Source organism: Rousettus aegyptiacus, unplaced genomic scaffold, assembly GCF_014176215.1.
Source record: "Rousettus aegyptiacus isolate mRouAeg1 unplaced genomic scaffold, mRouAeg1.p scaffold_m13_p_2, whole genome shotgun sequence".
Taxonomy (NCBI): domain Eukaryota; kingdom Metazoa; phylum Chordata; class Mammalia; order Chiroptera; family Pteropodidae; genus Rousettus; species Rousettus aegyptiacus.
The window spans coordinates 42,600,076-42,625,611 of NW_023416295.1; the positions used below are offsets into that span (position 1 = coordinate 42,600,076).

General features: G+C 40.9%; 1 protein-coding gene across 9 annotated transcripts in view; it reads left to right on the plus strand.

Annotated features, from left to right (window-relative positions):
* Positions 1–25,536, plus strand: part of TTN (titin) — a 265,304-nt gene that overhangs the window by 207,897 nt on the left and 31,871 nt on the right. For all 9 annotated transcript variants that reach the window (XM_016152571.2, XM_036235757.1, XM_036235759.1 and 6 more), the window contains 16 exons: positions 74–373; positions 852–1,139; positions 1,492–1,788; positions 1,878–2,180; positions 2,282–2,587; positions 3,233–3,520; positions 3,612–3,902; positions 3,994–4,281; positions 4,449–5,036; positions 5,125–5,229; positions 5,699–5,896; positions 6,021–6,317; positions 6,406–6,993; positions 7,084–7,386; positions 7,505–24,610; positions 25,200–25,496. In XM_016152571.2, the coding sequence (XP_016008057.2) occupies positions 74–373; positions 852–1,139; positions 1,492–1,788; positions 1,878–2,180; positions 2,282–2,587; positions 3,233–3,520; positions 3,612–3,902; positions 3,994–4,281; positions 4,449–5,036; positions 5,125–5,229; positions 5,699–5,896; positions 6,021–6,317; positions 6,406–6,993; positions 7,084–7,386; positions 7,505–24,610; positions 25,200–25,496 (21,843 nt within the window). The remainder of the gene's footprint in view (positions 1–73; positions 374–851; positions 1,140–1,491; positions 1,789–1,877; positions 2,181–2,281; positions 2,588–3,232; positions 3,521–3,611; positions 3,903–3,993; positions 4,282–4,448; positions 5,037–5,124; positions 5,230–5,698; positions 5,897–6,020; positions 6,318–6,405; positions 6,994–7,083; positions 7,387–7,504; positions 24,611–25,199; positions 25,497–25,536) is intronic.

Below are 25,536 nucleotides of genomic sequence, written 5' to 3' on the forward strand. Positions count from 1 at the left end.
AATAATGTAAAGTACAGAAATTTAAAACTTCTGCTATTAAGATAAATACTGAGCCTATGTCTTTTGGTTTTAGATCCTCCTGGAAAGCCTGAAGTTATTGATGTTTCCAAGAGTACTGTATCCCTTATTTGGGCTCGTCCAAAGCATGATGGAGGCAGCAAAATTATTGGCTATTTTGTAGAAGCTTGCAAACTTCCTGGTGATAAATGGGTACGGTGCAATACTACCCCTCACCAGATTCCCCAGGAAGAGTATACAGCTACTGGCTTAGAAGAGAATGCTCAATATCAATTTAGAGCAATTGCCAAGACCGCGATAAACATTAGCCAGCCTTCTGAACCTTCTGATCCAGTGACCATTATCGCAGAAAATGGTAAGATTCCATTGAATAATATAAGCAAAGGTGGATGGCACTCATATTTCTCCTAATAAAAAGGCAAACCTAAATCTATGGAGTAAAGGACAAGTAAAATGATAGGTACTTTGTATACAGACACTAAAAATTATGGTTATGGAGAATCTTCATAACATGTTAATCTTAAAAGGATACAAAACTGTGAGGACCATACAATTTCAACCATACACTTGCACAGAAAGATGACAAAGAAATGCACCACAATGATAACAGTGAAAATTTGAGTGCATTGGAATTATAGGTGATATTTACTTTTTTACTTAATATTTTGATTATCAGAATTCTACATTAAACCTGTATTTCTTTTATAATGAATACGTTACTTTAAAAAATACCATCTTGAAAGAGACAGAGCATGTGAACTTCCCATTTTCATTAATAATAGTTATATAATATAGCTTTGCCTATATTAAATCCTTTTTTATTTTTTTTCCAGTTCCACCCAGAATAGACCTGAGCTTGGCTATGAAATCTTTACTTACCGTGAAAGCTGGAACAAATGTTTGCTTGGATGCTACTGTTTTTGGTAAACCAACACCAACAATCTCTTGGAAGAAAGATGGCACACTGCTAAAACCAGCAGAAGGCATAAAAATGGCCATGAAACGGAACCTGTGCACCCTGGAGCTGTTCAGCGTGAAGCGAAATGACTCAGGAGACTATACCATTACTGCCGAAAACTCAAGTGGTTCCAAATCAGCCACCATTAAACTTAAAGTACTAGGTAACTAAAGTGCTTAATTATGATCTCATTTTGTTTTGGTTAATGGGATGTAATAGAATTTACAAAATAACATGTGAGAAAGATACATATCCTGATGTATATTTTGTAATCACGAAATTATTCTCATCACAAAACAATAGCATTTTAGAGCTGAAAAGATCATTCAAGAGGACATAATTCAGTTACATAATTTTACATGTGAGGAAATTAAGCTTCTGAAAAATTAAGTGACTGCCAAGGAAGTTAATGACAACATAAAGACTGCATCCTAGGTTTCCAGACCTCCACTCTACTTATCTCCCATTTCACATGTGTTAGTCAGTTACTTCACTTTTCTTTCTTGTTCTTTCAGATAAACCAGGTCCTCCAGCATCTGTTAAAATTAACAAAATGTATTCAGATCGTGCAATGCTTTCTTGGGAACCTCCTCTTGAAGATGGAGGCTCAGAAATCACCAATTATATTGTTGACAAACGTGAAACGAGCAGACCCAACTGGGCGCAAGTCTCTGCTACTGTGCCCATCACCAGCTGCAGTGTAGAGAAACTTATAGAGGGCCACGAGTATCAGTTCCGAATTTGTGCTGAAAATAAATACGGAGTGGGTGATCCAATCTTTACTGAACCAGCAATTGCTAAAAACCCATATGGTAGGAGTATTTTCTTGTGGTTTTTCATTGTATTTTTTTAAATATTACCTTTTAGATTAAGATATAAACTTTTCAATCAATCTCTGCAGACCCACCGGGACGCTGTGATCCTCCTGTTATTAGCAACATAACCAGAGATCATATGACAGTAAGCTGGAAACCACCAGCAGATGATGGTGGTTCACCCATCACTGGCTATTTGGTTGAAAAGCGGGAAACCCAGGCAGTTAACTGGACTAAGGTCAACAGAAAACCTGTTATAGAAAGAACTATAAAAGCCACAGGTCTCCAAGAAGGCACTGAATATGAGTTTCGGGTTACAGCTATAAATAAGGCCGGACCGGGCAAACCCAGTGATGCATCCAAAGCTGCTTATGCCCGGGACCCTCAGTGTAAGTTCGCATGAAAGAGTCCCATGTCCTGTGTTATAATCAACATTGAACAACCAGGAATGTGGTTTTAATGAAAATTTTCTTGTATTATTTATCCTCAGATCCTCCTGGCCCACCAGCTTTTCCTAAAGTATATGATACAACCCGTAGCTCCGTGAGTATATCTTGGGGCAAGCCAGCCTATGATGGTGGTAGTCCTATCATCGGTTACCTTGTTGAAGTAAAACGAGCTGACTCTGTTAACTGGGTGAGGTGCAATTTACCAGAGAAGCTACAGAAAACCCGCTTTGAAGTTACTGGCCTGATGGAAAACACAGAATATCAGTTCCGTGTGTATGCCGTTAATAAGATCGGATACAGTGACCCCAGTGATGTGCCAGACAACCACTGTCCCAAGGACATCTTAAGTAAGTATCACCATATTGTAAAAGGGCATGGGGAAACTCCCTTACGTAGATTTATTTATTTATTTATTTATTTATTTATGTACAAACTTTAGAGTTGGTAACTCTAAGAGAACATTTTTAGAGAGCTAGGTTGGTACTTTATGGTATTATATAACAGGCCAAGTGGAATGCAAAGTGCTTTGTGGTTTCGAAAAGCTTTTTATATCATCTCTTCATGTCTTCATGTCTTCAAAAGAATGTAGAATCTAGGAAGTTTATTCTGAGAACAAAGAGATTTTTTTAACTAAGTAGTGAGCTATTTATCGTTCTTATGGTTTTTATTTTCTCTTCTAAGGCACCCTGTTCATAAGTATGGAACTGGGAGCTCATCATCTTACTTTCCCTTTTCACCATTTCTTCTGTATGGCTTCCCCAGGAAAAACTTGGTTCAGCCTATAAGATATTGGAAAATAGAAAGGTCAACAGTTGCTACAGAATATCAAAATAGTTGACAAAAATTTTGAGGATTATATTATGGATTTTTTTAAAGAATAAGAAATTGGTTATGGAAAAGAAACATATTTTAGGAGTGTTAAGTTCAGACCTTGGAGATATGTTTGACCATTAAATTATTACTTTCACTTTCCTTACTCCAAAACTAAACAGTTCCACCTGAGGGAGAACTTGATGCTGATTTGAGGAAGACACTCATATTACGTGCTGGAGTTACACTGAGACTATATGTACCAGTAAAAGGACGTCCACCTCCAAAGATAACTTGGTCTAAGCCAAATGTCAATCTGAGAGAAAGGATTGGACTGGACATAAAGTCAACTGACTTTGACACTTTCTTGCGCTGTGAAAACGTGAACAAATATGATGCAGGAAAATATATCTTGACTCTGGAGAACAGCTGTGGTAAAAAGGAATATACCATCGTAGTGAAAGTGCTGGGTAAGTCTATCTGAAGAAAATATGTACAGATGTTAAAAATGGAGTCCTATGTATTTTTTACATATTTATTTCTTATTTACCATTTATCCAGATACCCCTGGGCCACCTGTCAATGTAACTGTTAAGGAAATATCCAAAGATTCTGCTTATATTACCTGGGATCCTCCCATTATTGATGGTGGAAGCCCTGTCATAAATTATGTGGTAGAAAAACGTGATGCAGAGAGAAAGTCCTGGTCTACAGTGGCAACTGAATGTCCAAAAACAAGCTTTAGAGTATCTAACTTGGAGGAGGGAAAATCCTACTTCTTCAGGGTGTTTGCTGAAAATGAGTACGGCATTGGAGATCCTGGTGAGACACGTGATGCCGTCAAAGCTTCCGGTGAGCAAACAAGCTACTACCCCATGACTTTGAGTGGCATCTTATCTTGGTTATCTGAGGCTTAGACTTATTATTTCTCCTTTGCTTTTAGAAACCCCTGGACCAGTTGTAGACCTGAAAGTGTTGTCTGTAACTAAGTCATCTTGTAGCATAGGCTGGAAAAAGCCACGCAGCGATGGCGGAAGTCGAATTACCGGATATGTAGTTGATTTCTTGACGGAAGAAAACAAGTGGCAACGAGTTATGAAATCATTAAACTTACAGTACTCCACAAAAGACCTGACTGAAGGGAAGGAATATACCTTCAGAGTGAGTGCTGAGAATGAAAATGGAGAGGGAACCCCAAGCGAAATCACTGTTGTGGCAAAGGATGATGTTGGTAAGCCTTTAGCCATGCATCTTTGTTTTCCCTTTATTTTCATCAAAAGTACACTCTTGAACCCTACTCACTGGTTTATATAAAAAATATTTTAAAACTATCACAATATGAAAAAGTTAATTGCCTTGTCTTAAAAATAACAGTAATTTATCTCTGCTGTTTTACAGTGGCTCCTGACCTCGACTTAAAGGATCTACCTGATTTGTGCTACTTGGCCAAAGAAAACAGCAACTTCCGTCTTAAGATCCCCATAAAAGGCAAGCCAGCTCCATCAGTATCCTGGAAGAAAGGGGAAGATCCTCTAGTGACAGACAGAAGAATCAGTGTTGAGTCATCTGCAGTTAACACAACTCTTGCAGTATATGATTGCCAAAAATCGGATGCTGGAAAATACACAATCACACTAAAGAACGTTGCTGGCACTAAAGAAGGAACTCTCTCTATAAAAGTTGTTGGCAAGCCTGGCATCCCCACTGGACCAATCAAATTTGATGAAGTCACAGCAGAAGCCATAACCTTAAAGTGGGGTCCTCCAAAGGATGACGGAGGTTCTGAAATCACCAATTATATCCTAGAGAAGAGAGATTCTGTAAACAACAAGTGGGTGACATGTGCCTCAGCTGTCCAGAAAACCACCTTTAGAGTAACTAGACTTCATGAGGGTATGGAGTACACCTTCAGGGTCAGTGCTGAAAATAAATATGGCGTAGGAGAGGGCTTGAAATCAGAGCCAATTGTTGCTAAGCATCCATTTGGTAAGTGTCTCAAAGTCAGAAAATATAAAGCAAAATGTGGTTTTGAACAAGTTCACTATTATAAATTTTTCATTATGTATTTTCCTAGATGTGCCTGATGCTCCCCCACCTCCTAACATTGTGGATGTCAGACATGATTCAGTATCCCTAACTTGGACTGACCCCAGGAAAACAGGTGGCTCTCCAATTACAGGTATTTATTTTGCTTTTACCCTACAGCTTTTCAGCTAATGTTTCTTCTAGATCTTTACCACTGAAAACAAGTTGAATGCGTGTTCCTGATTTAAAGCACTATCTACACAAATCCAATAATGTATTTCCTTTCAGTACATTAGCATTCAGTACGTTAAGCATTAATTAAGCTAATCAAATAAACCAATGCTTAATTTCATTGAAAACATCCTATGTAACAGTTAATAAAGAAAGGCTTTCTTAGTGATATCTATTTTTGTTACTTAAAACTGTTCAACAGAAGGTACTATAAATATGCATATTCCAAGAGAAAAAGTGGCACTATGCCTAGGTAATAAAAGTGTAGATACTAGCAAGAATGACTATTTGCTCCATATATAAATTATTTGAGCAAAAACATACATATATTTAAAAGTCAGGCTACATTTGTGCTTTCTATCTGAACTGACAAATCACTGGGTCTCTTATAGGGTATCATATCGAGTTCAAGGAAAGAAATAGCCTTATGTGGAAGAGAGCTAACAAGACTCCTATTAGGATGAAAGAGTTCAGAGTGACAGGATTAACTGAAGGTCTTGAATATGAATTCCGAGTTATGGCAATCAATTTAGCAGGAGTAGGCAAGCCAAGCCTGCCATCAGAGCCAGTTGTGGCACTTGATCCAATAGGTAAGTAATTATATAAAGGAAAACTTTGGTGCATTTTGTGCATGAAAAAACATTGGTATTCATTTGACTGTTCCCCTCCTATGTACATTGGTATTCATTTGACTGTTTCCCTCCTATGTTTTAGATCCTCCTGGCAAACCTGAGGTTATTAATGTAACAAGGAATTCAGTGACTCTCATTTGGACTGAACCCAAATATGATGGTGGTCATAAGTTGACTGGATACATAGTGGAGAAGCGAGATCTACCCTCTAAATCTTGGATGAAAGCCAACCATGTTAATGTCCCAGATTGTGCCTTTACTGTAACTGACCTTATTGAAGGTGGAAAATATGAATTCAGAATTAGAGCAAAGAACACAGCAGGTGCTATCAGTGCTCCATCTGAAAGTACAGGAACCATTATTTGCAAGGATGAATACGGTAGGTCTATTTTTATGTTTATGCACATAAAAAGAACAAATTAAGCCACCTGCCTTTTCTGATTAAAATGTATTTTTTTTCTTTGCAGAGGCACCAACCATCGTCCTTGATCCCACAATAAAAGATGGGCTAACAGTCAAAGCAGAAGATACCATTGTTTTGAGTGCCATTAGCATTCTTGGCAAACCCCTTCCAAAATCAAGTTGGTCCAAGGCAGGAAAAGACATTAGACCATCAGATGTCGTTCAGATAACTTCCACCCCAACATCTTCCATGCTTACTATCAAGTATGCCACTAGAAAAGATGCTGGTGAATACACCATCACTGCTACCAATCCTTTTGGCACGAAGGAGGAACATGTGAAGGTAACAGTTCTCGATGTACCTGGTCCCCCAGGTCCCATTGAAATCAGTAATGTTTCTGCTGAAAAAGCAACACTTACATGGACACCTCCCTTGGAAGATGGTGGCTCACCAATTAAGTCCTATGTTCTTGAGAAGAGAGAAACTAGTCGACTCTTGTGGACAGTGGTTGCTGAAGATATTCAGTCTTGTAGGCATGTGGCAACCAAACTTATCCAAGGAAATGAGTACCTCTTCCGGGTCTCAGCTGTCAATCAATATGGCAAAGGAGAACCTGTACAGTCTGCACCTGTCAAAATGGTAGACAGATTTGGTATGTAGAGCACGTAAGGAAATTGATATGCAAATATTTACAGCAGAGCTTAGGAAATATGGATTTCTCATAAATTTGCTTCCTTTTCAGGTCCCCCTGGCCCTCCTGGAAAACCAGAAGTATCAAATGTCACTAAGAACACTGCCACTGTCAGTTGGAAAAGGCCAACCGATGATGGTGGCAGTGAGATCACAGGATATCATGTAGAAAGGAGAGAAAAGAAAGGCTTGAGATGGGTGAGAGCAACAAAGATGCCTGTTTCTGACCTCAGATGCAAAGTAACAGGACTGCAAGAAGGAAACTCTTATGAATTCCGTGTCAGTGCAGAAAACAGAGCAGGAATTGGCCCACCTAGTGATGCTTCGAATCTTGTTCTAATGAAAGATGTGGCATGTTAGTATTTATCTTTTTCAACACAGCTCATTTAGAGGCATCAATATTTATATAATTTATCCAAAAGTCAAACTCTTAATATACACTTTGGTGTCTTGTTTTTTTTTTTTTTTTTCAGATCCTCCAGGACCACCTTCAAATGCACGAGTCACTGATACTACCAAGAAATCTGCGTCTTTAGCATGGGGCAAGCCTCATTATGATGGTGGACTTGAAATCACTGGCTATGTCGTAGAGCATCAAAAAGTAGGAGATGAGGACTGGATAAAAGATACAACAGGAACCGCCCTCAGAATCACTGAGTTTGTTGTCCCTGATCTTCAGACTAAAGAAAAATACAATTTTAGAATCAGTGCCATCAATGATGCAGGTGTTGGGGAGCCAGCAGTGATTCCAAATGTTGAAATCGTAGAAAGGGAAATGGCTCCTGATTTTGAACTAGATGCTGAGCTTCAAAGAACACTTGTTGTTAGAGCAGGACTCAGTATTAGAATATTTGTGCCAATTAAAGGTCGTCCTGCTCCTGAAGTTACATGGACCAAAGATGATATCAACCTTAAAAACAGAGCTAACATCGAAAATACAGAATCATTTACACTTCTTATTATCCCAGAATGTAACAGATATGACACAGGTAAATTTGTGATGACTATTGAAAACCCTGCTGGGAAGAAAAGTGGCTTTGTCAATGTCAGAGTCTTGGATACACCAGGACCCGTCCTTAACCTGAGGCCTACTGACGTCACAAAGGACAGTGTCACCCTGCACTGGGACCTCCCTCTGATAGATGGGGGCTCACGTATAACAAACTATATTGTGGAGAAACGAGAAGCAACACGGAAATCTTACACCACAGCCACCACTAAGTGCCATAAATGCACATATAAAGTCACTGGCTTGACTGAAGGATGTGAATATTTCTTCAGAGTAATGGCAGAAAATGAATATGGAATCGGTGAGCCAACAGAAACAACAGAACCTGTAAAAGCCTCTGAAGCACCATTACCACCAGACAGTCTGAACATTATGGATATAACTAAGAGCACAGTCAGCCTGGCATGGCCTAAACCGAAACACGATGGTGGCAGTAAGATCACCGGCTATGTGATTGAAGCCCAAAGGAAAGGCTCTGACCAGTGGACCCACATCACAACCGTGAAGGGCTTAGAATGTGTTGTGAAGAATCTAACTGAAGGGGAAGAATACACCTTCCAAGTGATGGCAGTGAACAGTGCAGGGAGAAGTGCCCCTAGAGAAAGCAGACCCGTCGTTGTCAAGGAGCAGACCATGCTACCAGAATTGGATCTCCGTGGCATTTATCAGAAATTAGTCATTGCCAGAGCTGGTGACAACATCAAAGTTGAAATTCCAGTGCTTGGTCGACCAAAGCCCACAGTTACATGGAAAAAAGGAGAACAAATTCTTAAACAGACACAGAGAGTTAATTTTGAAAATACAGCAACTTCGACCATCTTAAATATCAATGAATGTGTAAGAAGTGATAGTGGGCCATATCCATTAACAGCAAGGAACATTGTAGGAGAGGTCGGTGATGTCATCACTGTTCAAGTCCATGATATCCCAGGACCACCTACTGGACCAATCAAATTTGATGAAGTGTCATCCGATTTTGTAACCTTCTCTTGGGAGCCACCCGAGAATGATGGAGGTGTACCAATTAGCAACTATGTAGTAGAAATGCGACAGACCGACAGTACTACATGGGTGGAGTTGGCAACCACTGTTATACGCACTACCTATAAAGCCACTCGCCTTACCACCGGAATGGAGTATCAATTCCGGGTAAAAGCTCAAAATAGATATGGAGTTGGACCAGGCATCACATCAGCATCTGTAGTTGCCAACTATCCATTTAAGGTTCCTGGGCCTCCTGGTACCCCTCAGGTAACCGCAGTTACCAAGGATTCAATGACAATTAGCTGGCATGAACCTCTTTCTGATGGTGGAAGCCCCATTTTAGGATATCATATTGAAAGGAAAGAACGAAATGGTATTCTCTGGCAGACTGTGAGCAAAGCATTAGTACCAGGCAACATTTTCAAATCAAGTGGACTTACAGATGGTATTGCTTATGAATTCCGAGTAATTGCAGAAAACATGGCAGGCAAAAGCAAGCCGAGCAAACCTTCTGAACCTGTGTTTGCTTTGGATCCCATTGACCCACCTGGGAAACCAATTCCTCTAAATATTACTAGACACACAGTTACACTTAAATGGGCTAAGCCTGAATATACTGGAGGCTTTAAAATTACTAGTTATATAGTTGAAAAGAGAGACCTTCCTAATGGACGGTGGCTGAAGGCCAACTTCAGCAACATTTTGGAGAATGAATTTACAGTCAGTGGCCTAACAGAAGATGCTGCATATGAATTTCGTGTGATTGCCAAAAATGCTGCTGGTGCTCTTAGTCCACCATCTGAGCCATCAGATGCTATCACATGCCGAGATGACATTGAAGCACCAAGGATAATGGTGGATGTTAAATTTAAGGACACAGTTATACTAAAAGCAGGTGAAACATTCAAGCTGGAAGCTGATGTTTCAGGTCGCCCACCTCCCACAATGGAATGGGCCAAAGATGGAAAAGAGCTTGAAGGCACAGGAAAATTAGAAATAAAAATTGCAGATTTCTCTACTAACCTGGTAAACAAGGATTCATCAAGAAGGGATAGTGGTGCCTATACCCTTACAGCAACTAATCCTGGTGGTTTTGCCAAACACATTTTCAATGTCAAGGTTCTGGATAGACCAGGTCCACCCGAAGGACCTTTAGCTGTATCAGAAGTGACTTCAGAAAAATGTGTACTGTCGTGGTTGCCTCCACTGGACGATGGAGGTGCTAAAATTGACCATTATATAGTTCAGAAACGTGAAACCAGCAGATTGGCATGGACAAATGTAGCCTCAGAAGTCCAAGTAACAAAACTAAAGGTCACTAAACTTTTGAAAGGCAATGAATACATATTCCGTGTCATGGCAGTAAATAAATATGGAGTTGGAGAGCCACTAGAATCAGAGCCTGTGCTTGCAGTAAACCCTTATGGGCCCCCTGATCCACCCAAAAACCCTGAAGTTACAACTATTACTAAAGATTCAATGGTTGTCTGCTGGGGGCATCCTGACTCTGATGGTGGAAGTGAAATCATCAATTATATTGTGGAACGGCGTGATAAAGCTGGGCAACGCTGGGTGAAATGCAACAAAAAAACTGTTACTGATTTAAGATTTAAAGTGTCTGGACTGACGGAAGGACATGAATATGAGTTCAGGATTATGGCTGAAAACGCTGCTGGAATTAGTGCACCAAGTCCTACCAGTCCATTTTATAAGGCTTGTGATGCTGTGTTTAAACCCGGCCCTCCAGGTAACCCACGCGTTCTGGATACAAGCAGATCATCCATTTCAATTGCTTGGAATAAACCTATCTATGATGGTGGTTCAGAAATCACTGGGTATATGGTTGAGATTGCCCTTCCAGAGGAAGATGAATGGCAGATTGTCACTCCACCAGCTGGGCTCAAGGCAACTTCTTACACCATCACCAATCTCATAGAGAATCAAGAATATAAAATCCGCATCTATGCCATGAATTCTGAAGGAATTGGGGAACCTGCACTTGTTCCTGGAACTCCAAAGGCTGAAGACAGGATGCTGCCTCCAGAGATTGAACTGGATGCTGACCTGCGCAAAGTTGTTACTATAAGAGCTTGTTGTACCCTGAGACTTTTTGTTCCAATCAAAGGAAGGCCTGCACCTGAGGTGAAGTGGACCCGGGAACATGGAGAATCTTTAGATAAAGCTAGCATTGAATCTACGAGCTCTTATACCCTGCTTATTGTTGGAAATGTAAACAGATTTGACAGTGGTAAATACATACTAACTGTAGAAAACAGCTCAGGCAGCAAATCTGCATTCGTCAACGTCAGAGTACTAGATACACCAGGCCCTCCACAGGATCTGAAGGTAAAGGAAGTCACTAAGACTTCCGTCACATTGACATGGGAGCCTCCTCTCCTTGATGGAGGTTCAAAAATAAAGAACTATATTGTTGAAAAGCGGGAATCAACAAGAAAAGCATATTCAACTGTTGCAACAAATTGCCACAAGACTTCCTGGAAGGTAGACCAGCTTCAAGAAGGCTGTAGTTACTATTTCAGGGTTCTTGCTGAAAATGAATATGGCATCGGGCTGCCTGCTGAAACTGCAGAATCTGTGAAAGCATCAGAACGACCTCTTCCTCCAGGAAAAATAACTTTGGTGGATGTCACGAGAAATAGCGTGTCACTTTCTTGGGAGAAACCTGAGCATGATGGAGGCAGCCGAATTCTAGGCTACATTGTAGAGATGCAGAGCAAAGGCAGTGACAAATGGGCCACGTGTGCCACAGTCAAAGTCACTGAAGCCACTATAACTGGATTAATTCAGGGTGAAGAATACTCTTTTCGTGTCTCGGCTCAGAACGAAAAGGGCATCAGTGATCCTAGACAACTGAGTGTGCCTGTAATTGCCAAAGATCTTGTCATTCCACCAGCCTTCAAACTCCTATTCAATACTTTCACTGTGCTGGCAGGTGAAGACCTAAAAGTTGATGTTCCATTCATTGGACGCCCTACACCAGCTGTAACCTGGCATAAAGATGATGTACCACTGAAGCAGACAACTAGAGTAAATGCAGAGAGCACGGAAAGTAATTCAATATTGACAATAAAGGAAGCCTGCCGAGAAGATGTGGGACATTACACAGTTAAACTGACTAACTCAGCTGGTGAAGCTACTGAAACCCTTAATGTTATTGTTCTTGACAAACCCGGGCCTCCAACTGGACCAGTTAAAGTGGATGAAGTGACAGCTGATAGTATTACTCTTTCCTGGGGCCCACCTAAGTATGATGGTGGAAGTTCTATCAATAATTACATTGTAGAAAAACGGGACACTTCCACAACCACTTGGCAAATTGTGTCAGCTACTGTTGCAAGGACAACAATAAAAGCTTGCAGATTAAAGACTGGGTGTGAATATCAGTTTAGGATTGCAGCGGAAAACAGATATGGAAAGAGTACCTACCTCAATTCAGAGCCTATTGTAGCCCAGTATCCATTCAAAGTTCCTGGTCCTCCTGGAACACCATTTGTAACACTCTCCACCAAGGACAGCATGGAAGTACGATGGAATGAGCCAGTTAGTGATGGAGGTAGCAAAATCATTGGCTATCATCTAGAACGCAAGGAAAGAAATAACATCCTCTGGCTTAAGTTGAATAAAACACCTATTCCTCAAACCAAGTTTAAAACAACTGGCCTTGATGAAGGCATTGAATATGAATTTAGAGTCTCTGCAGAGAACATTGTAGGCATTGGCAAGCCAAGTAAAGTGTCAGAATGCTATGTAGCTCGTGACCCATGTGATCCACCAGGGCGGCCAGAGGCAATCATTGTCACACGGAATTCTGTGACTCTTCAGTGGAAGAAACCCACTTATGATGGTGGAAGCAAGATCACTGGTTATATTGTTGAGAAAAAAGAATTGCCCGAGGGCCGTTGGATGAAAGCCAGTTTTACAAATGTCATTGACACTCAGTTTGAAGTAACTGGCCTAGTGGAAGATCATAGATACGAGTTCCGGGTTATAGCTCGAAATGCTGCAGGAGTGTTGAGTGAGCCTTCAGAAAGCACAGGAGCAATAACAGCAAGAGACGAGGTAGATCCACCACGAATAAGTATGGATCCCAAGTACAAAGACACAATTGTGGTTCATGCTGGTGAATCTTTCAAGATTGATGCAGATATTTACGGCAAACCAATACCAACCATTGAATGGTTAAAAGGTGATAAAGAGCTTTCAAATACAGCTAGATTAGAAATAAAGAGCACTGACTTTGCCACCAGTCTCAGTGTAAAGGATGCAGTACGCGTTGACAGTGGAAATTACATATTGAAAGCCAAAAATGTTGCAGGAGAGAGATCAGTCACTGTAAATGTCAAAGTTCTCGATAAACCAGGCCCACCTGAAGGACCTGTTGTTATAACAGGAGTTACAGCAGAGAAATGCACACTAGCTTGGAAACCCCCACTACAGGACGGTGGGAGTGATATCATAAATTATATTGTCGAAAGGAGAGAAACCAGCCGCTTAGTTTGGACCGTGGTTGATGCCAATGTGCAGACTCTCAGCTGCAAGGTTACTAAGCTTCTTGAAGGCAATGAATATATTTTCCGTATAATGGCCGTAAACAAATATGGTGTTGGCGAACCTCTTGAATCTGAACCAGTAATTGCCAAGAATCCATTCGTAGTACCAGATGCACCAAAGGCTCCAGAAATCACAACAGTGACCAAGGACTCAATGATTGTTGTCTGGGAAAGGCCAGCGTCTGATGGTGGCAGTGAAATTCTTGGATATGTTCTTGAAAAACGGGACAAAGAGGGTATTAGATGGACAAGATGCCACAAACGTCTGATTGGGGAATTGCGCTTGAGAGTAACTGGACTCATAGAAAATCACAATTATGAATTCAGAGTCTCTGCTGAGAATGCTGCTGGACTTAGTGAACCAAGCCCCCCTTCTGCTTACCAAAAGGCTTGTGATCCTATTTATAAACCAGGACCTCCAAACAATCCCAAAGTCATGGATATTACCAGATCTTCTGTCTTCCTTTCTTGGAGCAAACCAATATATGATGGTGGCTGTGAAATCCAAGGATACATTGTTGAAAAATGTGATGTGAGTGTTGGTGAATGGACAATGTGCACTCCACCGACTGGAATCAATAAAACAAATATTGAGGTAGAGAAGCTGTTAGAAAAGCACGAATACAACTTCCGTATCTGTGCTATTAATAAAGCTGGAGTTGGAGAACATGCTGATGTCCCTGGACCTATTATAGTAGAAGAAAAATTGGAAGCACCAGACATTGATCTTGACCTAGAACTAAGGAAAATTATAAATATAAGGGCAGGTGGCTCCTTAAGGTTGTTCGTTCCTATTAAAGGTCGTCCTACCCCAGAAGTTAAATGGGGGAAGATGGACGGTGAAATCCGAGATGCAGCTATAATCGATGTCACTAGCAGTTTCACCTCTCTTGTTCTTGATAATGTCAACCGATATGACAGTGGAAAATATACTCTCACATTAGAAAACAGCAGTGGAACAAAGTCTGCCTTTGTTACTGTCCGAGTCCTGGATACACCAAGTCCGCCTGTTAACCTGAAAGTCACAGAAATCACTAAAGAGTCAGTATCAATCACATGGGAACCTCCTTTGTTGGATGGGGGATCCAAAATCAAAAATTACATTGTTGAGAAACGTGAAGCCACAAGAAAAGCATATGCTGCAGTTGTGACAAATTGCCATAAGAATTCTTGGAAAATCGATCAACTCCAAGAAGGTTGCAGTTATTACTTTAGAGTTACAGCTGAAAATGAGTATGGTATTGGCCTTCCTGCCCGCACTGCTGATCCAATTAAGGTTGCAGAAGTCCCACAACCTCCAGGAAAAATAACTGTGGATGACGTCACCAGAAACAGTGTCTCCTTGAGTTGGACAAAGCCTGAACATGACGGTGGCAGTAAAATCATTCAGTATATTGTGGAAATGCAAGCTAAAAACAGTGAGAAATGGTCAGAGTGTGCTCGAGTCAAGTCCCTTGAAGCAGTAATTACCAACCTAACTCAGGGAGAAGAATATCTTTTTAGAGTTATTGCTGTAAATGAAAAGGGGAGAAGTGATCCTAGGTCCCTTGCAGTTCCAATAGTTGCCAAAGATCTGGTCATTGAGCCAGATGTAAGACCTGCGTTCAACAATTATAGTGTACAGGTTGGACAAGACTTGAAAATAGAAGTGCCAATTTCTGGACGTCCTAAGCCAACCATTACCTGGACTAAGGATGGTCTTCCACTGAAGCAGACTACAAGAATCAATGTTACCGATTCACCTGACCTCACTGTACTCACTATTAAAGAAGCTCATAAGGATGATGGTGGACATTATGGAATCACAGTTGCTAATGTTGTTGGTCAGAAAACAGCATCCATTGAAATTATAACTCTAGATAAACCTGATCCTCCCCAAGGACCTGTTAAATTTGATGAAGTCAGTGCTGAAAGTATTACATTATCATGGAACCCTCCGTTATATACTGGGGGCTGCCAGATCACCAACTACATTGTTCAGAAAAGAGATACAACCACTACCATATGGGATATTGTTTCTGCTACTGTTGCCAGAACTACACTCAAAGTGACCAAACTGAAAACTGGTACAGAATACCAATTCAGAATATTTGCTGAAAACAGATATGGACAAAGCTTTGCCTTGGAGTCCAATCCGATTGTAGCTCAATATCCCTACAAAGTGCCAGGCCCTCCAGGCACACCATTTGTCACAGCCATTTCCAAGGACTCCATGGTGGTTCAGTGGCATGAACCAATCAATAACGGTGGAAGCCCAGTTATAGGTTACCACCTTGAAAGAAAGGAAAGAAATAGTATTTTGTGGACGAAAGTCAACAAAACTATTATTCATGACACCCAGTTTAAAGTAGTCAATCTTGAAGAAGGCATTGAGTATGAATTCAAAGTTTATGCTGAAAATATTGTTGGTGTAGGCAAAGCAAGCAAGAATTCTGAATGCTATATAGCCAGAGATCCCTGTGACCCACCAGGAACCCCAGAAGCAATAATAGTTAAAAGAAATGAAATCACTTTACAATGGACCAAACCTGCCTACGATGGTGGAAGTATGATTACAGGTTACATTGTAGAGAAACGTGATTTGCCTGAGGGTCGTTGGATGAAAGCCAGTTTCACAAATGTCATTGAAACTCAGTTTACTGTGTCAGGTCTTACTGAAGATCAAAGATATGAATTCAGAGTCATTGCAAAGAATGCAGCTGGTACAATAAGTAAACCCTCTGACAGTACTGGACCAATAACTGCCAAGGATGAGGTTGAACTCCCAAGAATTTCAATGGATCCAAAATTCAGAGACACAATTGTGGTAAATGCAGGCGAAACATTCAGACTTGAGGCTGATGTCCATGGAAAGCCCCTACCTACCATTGAATGGTTAAGAGGAGATAAAGAAGTTGAGGAATCTGCTAGATGTGAAATAAAGAACACGGATTTCAAGGCTTTACTTATTGTAAAGGATGCCATTAGAATTGATGGTGGACAGTATATTTTGAGAGCTTCCAATGTTGCAGGTTCTAAGTCATTCCCAGTAAATGTAAAAGTATTGGACAGACCAGGACCGCCAGAAGGGCCAGTCCAGGTTACCGGAGTCACTTCTGAAAAATGCACTTTAACATGGTCTCCACCACTACAAGATGGTGGCAGTGATATTTCTCACTATGTTGTTGAAAAGAGAGAAACAAGTCGACTTGCCTGGACTGTTGTTGCTTCAGAAGTTGTGACCAATTCTCTGAAAGTTACCAAACTCTTAGAAGGAAATGAATATATTTTCCGTATAATGGCTGTCAACAAATACGGTGTTGGAGAACCTTTGGAATCTGCACCAGTGTTAATGAAAAATCCCTTTGTGCTTCCTGGACCACCAAAAAGCTTGGAAGTCACAAACATTGCCAAGGACTCCATGACTGTCTGTTGGAACCGTCCAGATAGTGATGGCGGAAGTGAGATTATTGGCTACATTGTAGAAAAAAGAGACAGAAGTGGCATTAGGTGGATAAAATGTAATAAACGCCGCATTACAGATTTGCGGCTAAGAGTAACAGGATTGACAGAAGATCATGAGTATGAATTTAGAGTCTCTGCAGAAAATGCTGCTGGAGTTGGAGAACCAAGTCCAGCTACAGTTTATTATAAGGCTTGCGATCCTGTGTTCAAACCTGGCCCACCCACCAATGCGCACATTATAGACACCACTAAAAATTCAATTACACTTGCCTGGGGTAAACCCATCTATGATGGTGGCAGTGAGATTCTTGGATATGTAATAGAAATCTGTAAAGCAGATGAAGAAGAATGGCAAATAGTTACTCCACCAACTGGCCTTAAAGTCACTCGCTTTGAAATTTCAAAACTAATTGAACACCAAGAGTATAAAATACGAGTCTGTGCCCTCAATAAAGTTGGTTTAGGTGAGGCTACATCCGTTCCTGGTACTGTGAAACCAGAAGATAAACTCGAAGCACCCGAACTTGACCTTGATTCTGAATTAAGGAAAGGAATTGTTGTAAGAGCTGGTGGATCTGCCAGAATTCACATTCCGTTCAAAGGCCGTCCAACACCTGAGATTACTTGGTCTCGAGAGGAAGGTGAATTCACAGATAAGGTCCAAATTGAAAAGGGAGTAAACTATACCCAACTATCAATAGATAACTGTGATAGAAATGATGCTGGAAAATATATTCTGAAGCTGGAAAACAGCAGTGGTTCTAAATCTGCTTTTGTAACAGTGAAAGTACTTGACACCCCAGGACCACCACAGAACTTGGCAGTCAAAGAAGTGAAAAAGGATTCTGTCATTCTGGTATGGGAACCGCCCATCATCGATGGGGGTGCAAAGATCAAGAACTATGTTATCGACAAACGTGAGTCAACCAGAAAAGCATATGCTAATGTGAGTAATAAATGCAACAAAACAAGCTTTAAAGTTGAGAATCTTACAGAAGGAGCTATTTATTATTTTAGAGTTATGGCTGAAAATGAATTTGGAGTTGGCGTTCCAGTGGAAACTGTTGATGCTGTGAAAGCTGCTGAACCTCCTTCTCCGCCAGGAAAGGTTACACTCACTGATGTGTCCCAGACCAGTGCATCGCTTATGTGGGAGAAACCTGAACATGATGGTGGTAGCAGAGTCCTGGGGTATGTTGTGGAAATGCAGCCAAAAGGAACGGAAAAATGGAGTGTTGTGGCTGAATCTAAAGTCTGTAATGCAGTTGTAACTGGCTTGAGTTCTGGACAAGAGTATCAGTTCCGTGTCAAAGCTTACAACGAGAAAGGAAAAAGCGATCCAAGAGTGCTTGGTGTTCCTGTCATAGCCAAGGACTTGACTATACAGCCTAGTCTTAAGTTGCCATTTAACACATATAGTGTCCAAGCTGGAGAAGATCTTAAAATTGAAATTCTAGTTATTGGAAGACCGAGACCCAAAATTTCATGGGTCAAAGATGGTGAGCCTTTTAAACAGACAACAAGAGTAAATATTGAGGAAACAGCTACTTCAGCTATTTTGCACATTAAAGAAAGTAACAAAGATGACTTTGGAAAATACACCATAACAGCAACAAATAGTGCAGGTACAGCAACAGAAAGTCTTAGTATTATTGTTTTAGAAAAGCCTGGACCTCCAGTTGGACCAGTTCGGTTTGATGAAGTTAGTGCGGACTTTGTGGTCATATCTTGGGAACCTCCAGCCTATACTGGTGGTTGCCAGATAAGTAACTACATTGTAGAGAAGCGAGATACAACCACCACCACTTGGCAGATGGTATCAGCAACAGTTGCAAGGACAACAATTAAAATAACCAAACTGAAAACAGGCGCAGAGTACCAGTTTAGAATTTTTGCAGAAAACAGATATGGAAAAAGTGCCCCCCTGGATTCTAAATCAGTTATTGTACAATATCCATTTAAAGTACCTGGACCACCTGGGACTCCTTTTGTGACATCGATCTCAAAAGATCAAATGCTTGTTCAATGGCATGAGCCAGTTAATGATGGAGGTAGCAGAGTTATTGGCTACCATCTTGAACAGAAAGAAAAGAACAGCATTTTATGGATCAAATTAAACAAGACTCCCATTCAAGATACTAAATTCAAAACAACTGGGCTTGATGAAGGCCTTGAGTATGAATTCAAAGTTTCTGCTGAAAATATTGTTGGCATCGGCAAGCCTAGCAAAGTGTCGGAATGTTTTGTTGCTCGTGATCCATGTGACCCACCTGGTCGTCCAGAAGCCATTGTTATTACAAGAAACAGTGTCACTCTGAAATGGAAGAAACCTGCCTATGATGGTGGTAGCAAAATAACAGGTTATATTGTGGAAAAGAAAGATCTACCTGATGGTCGTTGGATGAAAGCCAGCTTTACCAATGTGTTAGATACTGAATTTACAGTGAGTGGACTTGTAGAAGACCAAAGATATGAATTTAGAGTAATTGCAAGAAATGCAGCTGGCAACTTTAGTGAACCATCTGAAAGCACTGGTGCCATTACTGCAAGAGATGAAATTGATGCACCAAACGCCTCACTGGATCCAAAATATAAAGATGTCATCGTTGTTCACGCAGGAGAGACTTTTGTCCTTGAAGCTGATATCCGTGGCAAACCTATACCAGATGTTGTTTGGTCAAAAGATGGAAAAGAGCTTGAAGAAACAGCTGCTAGGATGGAAATCAAATCCACTATTCAGAAAACAACTCTTGTCGTCAAAGACTGTGTACGTACTGATGGAGGACAATATATTCTGAAACTAAGCAATGTTGGTGGTACAAAGTCTATACCAATCACTGTGAAGGTACTTGACAGGCCAGGGCCTCCTGAAGGGCCTCTGAAAGTGTCTGGGGTTACCGCCGAAAAATGTTACTTGGCGTGGAACCCACCTTTACAAGATGGTGGTGCTAATATTTCACATTACATCATTGAAAAGAGAGAGACAAGCAGACTCTCCTGGACCCAGGTTTCAACTGAGGTACAGGCCCTGAACTACAAAGTCACTAAACTTCTTCCTGGTAATGAATACATTTTCCGTGTCATGGCTGTGAATAAATATGGCATTGGAGAGCCCTTAGAATCTGAGCCTGTTATAGCCTGTAATCCTTATAAACCCCCAGGTCCTCCTTCACCACCTGAAGCCTCAGCAATCTCCAAAGATTCTATGGTAGTAACATGGGCACGCCCAGTGGATGATGGAGGTGCTGAAATTGAGGGTTACATTCTTGAAAAACGAGACAAAGAAGGCGTTAGATGGACCAAGTGCAACAAGAAAACACTAACAGATCTCCGATTCAGGGTAACTGGGCTTACTGAAGGTCATTCCTATGAATTTAGAGTTTCTGCTGAAAATGCAGCTGGCGTGGGTGAACCCAGTGAGCCATCCGTTTTCTATCGGGCATGTGATGCTTTGTATCCACCAGGTCCACCAAGTAATCCAAAAGTGACAGACACTTCCAGATCTTCTGTCTCCCTGGCATGGAATAAGCCAATTTACGATGGGGGTGCCCCTGTTAAGGGCTATGTCGTTGAAGTCAAAGAAGCCACTGATGATGAATGGACAACTTGCACTCCACCAACAGGATTACAAGGAAAGCAGTTCACAGTAACCAAGCTTAAAGAAAATACTGAATATAATTTCCGTATTTGCGCCATCAATTCTGAAGGTGTAGGTGAACCTGCAACTATACCTGGCTCCGTTGTTGCTAAAGAAAGGCTAGAGCCACCAGAAATAGAACTTGATGCTGATCTCAGAAAGGTGGTCATTCTGCGTGCAAGCGCTACTTTGCGTTTATTTGTCACCATTAAAGGTCGACCAGAACCTGAAGTTAAATGGGAAAAGGCTGAAGGCATTCTCACTGAAAGGGCCCAGATTGAGGTGACCAGCTCATATACAATGTTGGTAATTGATAATGTGACCAGATTTGACAGTGGTCGGTATAATCTGACTCTAGAAAATAACAGTGGCTCCAAAACAGCTTTCGTTAATGTCAGAGTTCTTGACTCGCCAAGCGCCCCTGTGAATTTGACTGTAACGGAAGTGAAGAAAGACTCAGTGACATTGTCTTGGGAACCACCGCTTATCGATGGCGGAGCTAAAATTACAAACTACATCGTTGAAAAACGAGAAGCTACAAGAAAAGCATATGCTACTGTTACGAACAATTGTACTAAGAATACTTTTAAAATTGAAAATCTACAAGAAGGATGTTCTTACTACTTCCGAGTCTTGGCTTCCAATGAATACGGGATTGGTTTGCCAGCCGAAACAACTGAACCCGTTAAAGTTTCTGAACCACCCCTCCCACCTGGAAGAGTAACTCTCGTTGACGTGACTCGTAGCACAGCTACAATTAAGTGGGAAAAACCAGAAAGTGATGGTGGCAGCAAAATTACTGGTTATGTAGTTGAAATGCAGACTAAAGGGAGTGAAAAATGGAGCACTTGCACACAAGTTAAGACTCTAGAAGCAACTATATCTGGCCTAACTACAGGAGAAGAGTATATCTTCAGGGTAGCTGCAGTTAATGAAAAAGGAAGAAGTGATCCAAGACAACTTGGAGTGCCAGTAATTGCAAGGGATATTGAAATAAAGCCTTCTGTTGAGCTTCCTTTCAATACTTTCAATGTAAAGGCTACAGACCAACTTAAGATTGATGTTCCATTTAAAGGAAGACCTCAAGCTACTGTAAGCTGGAAAAAAGATGGTCAGACTCTTAAAGAAACAACTAGAGTCAATGTTTCTTCTTCGAAGACTGTAACATCACTATCTATTAAGGAAGCTTCAAGGGAAGATGTTGGAACGTATGAATTATGTGTTTCAAACAGTGCTGGATCCATAACAGTTCCTATTACGGTAATTGTCCTTGACAAACCAGGACCTCCAGGACCTATACAGATTGATGAGGTTAGTTGTGACAATATAACCATTTCTTGGAATCCTCCAGAATACGATGGTGGCTGCCAAATTAGCAATTACATTGTCGAAAAGAGAGAAACCACTTCTACAACATGGCACGTAGTTTCACAAGCAGTTGCGAGAACATCCATTAAAATAGTTCGTCTGACAACAGGAAGTGAGTATCAGTTCCGTGTTTGTGCAGAAAACCGCTATGGAAAGAGCTCCTACAGTAACTCTTCAGCTGTTGTTGCAGAGTATCCATTCAGCCCCCCAGGTCCTCCTGGTACTCCTAAAGTTGTGCATGCTACAAAATCTACCATGATTGTAAGCTGGCAAGTGCCAGTTAATGATGGAGGAAGTCAAGTAATTGGTTATCACCTCGAATATAAAGAAAGAAGCAGCATTCTTTGGTCAAAAGCAAATAAAGTCCTCATCCCCAATACTCAAATGAAAGTCTCCGGCCTAGATGAAGGACTGATGTATGAGTATCGTGTATATGCTGAGAATATTGCTGGAATTGGTAAATGCAGTAAATCTTGTGACCCAGTCCCTGCACGAGATCCTTGTGACCCTCCTGGACAACCCGAAGTCACAAATATCACGAGAAAATCTGTGTCCCTTAAATGGTCTGCACCTCGTTATGATGGTGGAGCTAGGATCACAGGGTACATTATCGAACGTAGAGAACTACCAGATGGCCGGTGGCTGAAGTGCAATTTTACTAACATACAAGAAACATACTTTGAAGTAACTGAACTTACTGAAGATCAGCGTTATGAATTCCGAGTCTTTGCAAGGAATGCTGCTGACTCAGTTAGTGAACCATCTGAATCCACTGGACCTATTACAGTTAAAGATGATGTTGAGGCTCCAAGAATTATGATGGATGTCAAGTTCCGAGATGTTATTGTTGTCAAAGCTGGAGAGGTCCTTAAGATAAATGCAGACATTGCAGGGCGACCTCTGCCAGTAGTTTCCTGGGCCAAGGATGGTGTAGAAATTGAAGAAAGAGCAAGAACAGAAATTGTCTCGACAGACTATACTACTTTGTTAACAGTGAAAGACTGTGTCAGACGAGACACTGGGCAGTATGTACTCACACTGAAGAATGTTGCTGGAACTCGGTCTATGGCAGTTAATTGCAAGGTACTTGATAAGCCTGGCCCACCAGCAGGACCACTTGAAATAAATGGCCTCACTGCTGAAAAATGCTCTCTTTCCTGGGGCCCGCCCCAAGAAGATGGTGGCGCAAGTATCGACTATTACATTGTAGAAAAACGTGAAACAAGCCGCCTTGCATGGACAATATGTGAAGGAGAGTTAAGGACAACATCCTGTAAAGTAACCAAGTTGCTCAAAGGTAATGAATACATCTTTAGAGTAACCGCCGTTAATAAATATGGTGTTGGCGAGCCCCTGGAGAGTGTGGCTGTAAAGGCACTAGATCCGTTTACAGTTCCAAGTCCACCAACATCTTTGGAAATTACGTCTGTGACCAAAGAGTCTATGACACTTTGCTGGTCAAGACCTGAGAGCGATGGTGGCAGTGAGATCTCTGGATATATCATTGAAAGGCGAGAGAAAAACAGCCTACGATGGGTGCGTGTAAACAAAAAACCAGTTTATGATTTGAGAGTGAAATCAACTGGACTTCGAGAAGGATGTGAATATGAGTATCAAGTTTACGCAGAAAATGCTGCTGGCCTAAGCCTTCCAAGTGAAACCTCTCCCCTAATTCGGGCAGAAGATCCAGTGTTCTTACCATCTCCTCCATCCAAACCACAAATTGTGGACTCAGGCAAGACAAATATAACCATTAGCTGGGTTAAGCCCTTATTTGATGGTGGTGCCCCAATAACTGGATACAGTGTCGAATACAAGAAATCTGATGAAACTGACTGGGAAACTGCCATTCAGAGCTTAAGAGGCACGGAATATACAATAAGTGGACTAACAACTGGAGCCGAATATGTTTTCAGAGTAAGATCTGTCAATAAGGTAGGTGCTAGTGATCCCAGTGATAGTTCCGATCCCCAGATAGCAAAAGAAAGAGAAGAAGAACCTGTGTTTGATCTTGACAGTGAAATGAAGAAAACCTTGATTGTCAAAGCCGGTGCCTCATTTACCATGACTGTACCTTTCAGAGGAAGACCAGTACCCAGTGTCTCATGGAGTAAGCCAGACACTGACCTCCGCACTAGAGCTTATATTGATTCCACAGACTCTCGAACATCACTTACTATTGAAAATGCCAACAGAAATGATTCTGGAAAATACACATTAACAATTCAGAATAGTCTGAATGCTGCTTCACTGACCTTAGTTGTCAAAGTTTTAGATTCTCCTGGTCCTCCAGCCAATATTACTGTACATGATGTCACCAAAGAGTCTGCTGTGTTATCCTGGGATGTTCCTGAAAATGATGGTGGCGCACCAGTGAAGAACTACCACATAGAAAAACGTGAAGCCAGTAAGAAAGCGTGGGTCTCTGTGACCAACAACTGCAACCGCCTCTCCTACAAAGTTACCAACTTACAAGAAGGGGCAATTTACTACTTCAGAGTCTCTGGAGAAAATGAGTTTGGCGTTGGTGTGCCAGCTGAAACAAAGGAAGGAGTAAAAATAACAGGTACGTTTTAAGAACAAGGAAAATCTACATATTCTTATTAATTTTCCTAGGATAATGTGAATCATTCCAATTATTATTTAATCTGAAATATTTTTGATTCACACCTCAAACAATTCATACTATAGCACAAAATGAAATCTTTAACAGAGAAGGTTTTTGTTGATAAAAATAAATGTAGACATTTTCATAGGTGGGACTGGATAATATATGTTTAAGTATAATTGAATTTGACTGCATATGTGTATGTGTGCACAAATTGTATGATGAACTTTCTGACAAGATTGTTCATCTAAGTACTCATTTTCTATACCCATAATTTGGGATAAATTTTATCATTTAATCTGGTCATTTGACACTTAATTTGAATTTGAATGCTACAACATGCTATGACATGTAAAAAATAACAGAAGTTGGAGAAGCTTTGGTTGGCTCAGAGGCCAAACAGGTCATATAAAAAGTAAGAAACACTCAGATCAGAGTAAATATGTGGCTTTCACTTAAAATTTTTCTTTTAACAATGCAGGAAGAACGTACATGGATAAAAATGTTGTAATAATCTTATCTTTCTTTTGTTGTTTTACTTTCTTAGAAAAACCAAGCCCACCTGAAAAACTTGGAGTAACAAGTATATCCAAAGACAGTGTTTCCCTGACTTGGCTGAAGCCAGAACACGATGGTGGAAGCAGAATTGTTCACTATGTCATTGAAACACTAGAAAAAGGGCAGAAAAACTGGGTTAAATGCGCCGTGGTAAAGTCAACCCATCATGTTGTTTCTGGTCTGAGGGAGAATTCTGAATACTTTTTCCGGGTATTTGCTGAAAATCAAGCTGGTCTGAGTGACCCAAGAGAGCTTCTGCTTCCTGTTCTTATTAAGGAGCAGTTAGGTATGTCTAATTTTATGTAGAAGCAGAATTTGAAATAATT